Raw genomic sequence first — 3624 nt, 5'->3', positions numbered from 1 at the left:
TGCTGGCAACCAGGGTGCAAATTATGGGGGCTGAGTCCCCCTCCTCCCATAAGAGCCCTCCTGTAAGATTTTAAAATCACAACCTGGGGGGTCTCCAATCGCATGGCTCCTTCACTTAGGTGGACTTGTTAATTAATGAACCAGTGTCATTTTTTTTTGTTTGCAGACCTCCCCCACGAGAGCCAAAGTGTAATTTGAGCCCTGGGTATAACGCCACGGCAGAGGGATGGTCGGCTCCAACGGGCAGGCAGCGCCTCACACATTGTTCTTGTGTGGGTTCAGTTTGAGGCACGAGACGCTTGCGTGACATAAATGATAACGAGGGGGCTCTGGTCTTTGCTGCAGCAGTTGTTCTCACTTGGAGGATGAGGGTCCGCAGGGGGCAACGGGCATCGTCAAGGGCTTGGAAAGCAATATCATAGGAGGGGCTGGAGGAGCGACGCCTGTTCAGCTTGAGGAAAATGTGTTTCAGAGGGGAGAGGATAGCGGTCTTCAGATCTTTGAAGGGCTGCCATAGACAAGAGGGAACACACGTTTTCTCTCGCTGCGGAGAGGAGGACGTGAACTAACGGCTTGATGTTGCAGGAAAGCAATTTTAGATTGGATGTCCAGACAGACGTTTTCACCGCTAGACTAGCGAGGCGGTGGAATAGACTCCATCGCTGGAGGTGTTCAAGAAGAGTCTGGGCAGCCACTGGCCAGGGACGATCTAGGCATAGCGATGCCTGTGTTGAACTATGGGTATTTCCCATGCTTATGGACTTTGCTGATTCCTCTACCCCCTCCCTGCTACAACGGGCTCCCAAGGGAGGTGGTGCTCTCCCCTACCCTGGGGGTCTTCAAGAGGAGGTTAGATAGGCATCTAGCTGGGGTCATCTAGACCCAGCGCTCTTTCCTGCCTGTGCAGGGGGTCGGACTTGATGATCTATTGAGGTCCCTTCCGACCCTAACATCTATGAATCTATGTATCGGAGGAAAACTTAAAAGCACTCAGAGACGTTGCATGCTGGCTACAGCCAAAGCTGAGGACTTTGACTGGGGTATGCCAGTGCTCCTGCTGGGACCAAAGGACCGGAGGTTCCTGGCTAGGGGGGCTTGCCTCTGTGCTTAGGGTCAGGCTGATTGCCACATTTGGGGTCAGGAAGGAATTTTACCCTGTGATCAGATTGGTACAGACTGTGGTGGTTTTGTGCCTTCCTCTGTAGTGGGGGCATGGCTGGAAAAAACTTCTTTGCTGTTAGAACAGGGAGGCAGTAGAATAGACTGACTGGCCAGGGATGTTGTGGACTCTCCATCACTGGAGGTGTTCGATTGGGCAGCACTGGTTGGTGGGTATTTCCCATGCATCTGGGCTTTGCTGTTTGCCCCTGCCCCTTCCTTCTCCGTTCTGCTACACGTCAGTGTGTTTAAGCCTTCCTCAGACACATTGGATGTTGGCTACAGCTAAGACCAGGGTTGTTGATGCGTGTGCCAATATTCCTGCAAGGAACCAGAGGTTCCTGGCTAGGAGGCTTTGCCCATCTTGCTCAGGGCCAGACAAATCACCACATTTGGGGCTAAGAATGAATTTTACCCCATGTTCAGTTTGGTCTGGACTGTGGGGGTTTTGCCTTCCTCTATAACCAGGGCGTGGCCCTCAACCCAGAATCTCTTGGTTATATACTAACAAAATCTCATAGGAACAAGATGTTGGCTGCCTTGGCTCCTCTGCTTTACCCGTGGCGATTAGGGTGCTAGGTCTGTATTGTGTCCGGGTTGATGGTAGTCTTATGTCGAGTTTAGATTATGGTATTTATGGAATGGTTTGGATAGGGATGATCCCATTTCAGGCAGGGGGTTGGACTGGACTAGATGACCCCTGGAGGTCCCTTCCAGCCCAACTTCTCTCTGTTTCTCTATGATTTAAGGAAGGTGCTTCTGTGGCCGAGGTCCAGCAGACTGTGGATTCAGCAGGCACTTGTGTTTGCAGCATCTGGGTGAGAAGTGAAAAGAGGTGAGATGGGGCATCTGACTGAAGGTAGAGAGTAAAAGCACTGCCTGTCTGAGCAGGAGTGGTAGCTGGGTATTGGGGACTGGGAGAACAAACTGCTTCATAATTACAGACCCGGAGAGAATAAACCTTGTGCTCTTTTTGGCAGTACTGTCATTCTTTGCAGGTTGACGATGCCCTTGAGCTGCTCCATGTTTATAACATTTAGTCGGCTTCATTTTGGGATAAACTTGCTCTTCTCTCATTTGAGCCCAAGGGCACAGAAACACCGACAAGCCTCTGTGAGGGGAAAGGAGAGTGAGGCATTCACTTGCATCAGGTGCTTCTCGGAAACTACATGTGTGCGCTCTTAGTCCATAGTAAGTGCAAGAGAATCCACAGCAGGTGAGCCAGGCATGAAAGAGGGCTGAGCCTAAGGAAAGAGGAGACACAGGGGCAGTTACTGCAGAGCTGTTGGCATGTGATAAAACCCAGCCTTGGGGTAACTTGCAGGTATGCTCATGTGCTTTATGCAAGGATTGGATTATCTAGCTGAGTAGATCTTGAAGGCTCTTGGAGTCGATCCAAGGATGGGGTGGAGGACTGAGTGCCCCCATGCATGCATGTGCGCTCCCCAGCCCAGCAGGTCAGTCTGTGGGGGAGGGAAGGGACAGGGGCTAGATTGAGGTCCCCACAGCAAGGGACAGTGCCACAGAGGCAGGAGCAGGGGTAAATTGGGTGGGGCCCCAGCCGGGTGGGACTTGCCTGCTGGGGAGGCACGGCCTTAATATGCACATGGCATATTTGTAGCATTTTCCTGCATGTTTCCTGAGTCACTTTCCTTCTTGCAGTATAAGCATTAGATAAGGTCTGGAGATGCACTGGGCTCTAGACTTTGTACTGTGCAAGTACAGACGATTGCAGCGCGCAGGGCCGGGCCAGCCGCACGCACAGGTCCCATCCTCCATGCAGCGCCGAGCCAGCCCGTCCTGCCTGCTGGGTCAGGCAGCGCAGGGAGCCCGGCCTGCGGCCACATCAGACCCCCAGACCGACACATGGGACTGGGCCATACTTACCCAGCAGGGGAAACGCCATGTATCTGGGTCCAAGAAGGCAGTTTTCCTTAAGCCTCCCTGGGGGTAACTTTTTCTGACCGTGTGGTTTAGTACCCGCCAACGTGTTGAGGCTTAATGCCCGTTTTATGGAAAAGGGAAGCTTCTCCCTAGCTTGCTCCTGCGGCCACATGGCCGAGGGCAGGCGAAACTCGGGGGCATCCACCCCCCCCAGGCTCCAGGCTTGAGCCTGCACTAGGATACCCGCCAAAGAATTTGGAAATATCTGACGCCCCTGATGGGGGTGGAGGATGGTTGCCAGTTCTAGTAGAGCCACTTATGGTTCTGGAGTGACTCACGGATTTGGACTTGATTTGGCTGGGAACAGGAACAATTCCTTTAATAAAATAAAATAAAATAAAATAAAATATGGGTCCGGTCCAGCTCCCAGGGCCCGGCCCTGCAGGTCGGGGGTTTCGGAAGACAAGGGCAGGAGGGAGCGCCCGCGGGGCCGCCCTTGCATTCCCACCGCCCGGCGCTGGGGGGAGCCGCTGAGCAGCGCCGTGCGCCCCGTCCCGTTGTGTCCCTCGCGGCCGTCGTAAC

At 53.5% G+C, this 3624-nt stretch overlaps 1 protein-coding gene across 4 annotated transcripts in view; it reads left to right on the top strand.

The window, feature by feature from the left end:
- MRPL35 (mitochondrial ribosomal protein L35) overlaps positions 1–3624 on the top strand; it is a 12297-nt gene that overhangs the window by 1475 nt on the left and 7198 nt on the right. Inside the window, exon 1 of one of the 4 annotated variants that reach the window (XM_025210070.1) lies at positions 2313–2349. The exons of 2 other annotated variants lie outside the window; for them this stretch is intronic. In XM_025210070.1, the coding sequence (XP_025065855.1) occupies positions 2328–2349 (22 nt within the window). In that variant the 5' untranslated portion in view covers positions 2313–2327. Of the gene's footprint in view, positions 1–2312; positions 2350–2563; positions 2616–3624 lie in introns of those variants that run through there. One more of the 4 variants, XM_025210068.1, reaches the window with a different exon arrangement.

This window comes from Alligator sinensis, unplaced genomic scaffold, assembly GCF_000455745.1.
Source record: "Alligator sinensis unplaced genomic scaffold, ASM45574v1 scaffold656_1, whole genome shotgun sequence".
NCBI lineage: Eukaryota > Metazoa > Chordata > Crocodylia > Alligatoridae > Alligator > Alligator sinensis.
This window is presented reverse-complemented; position numbering and strand designations above follow the sequence as displayed.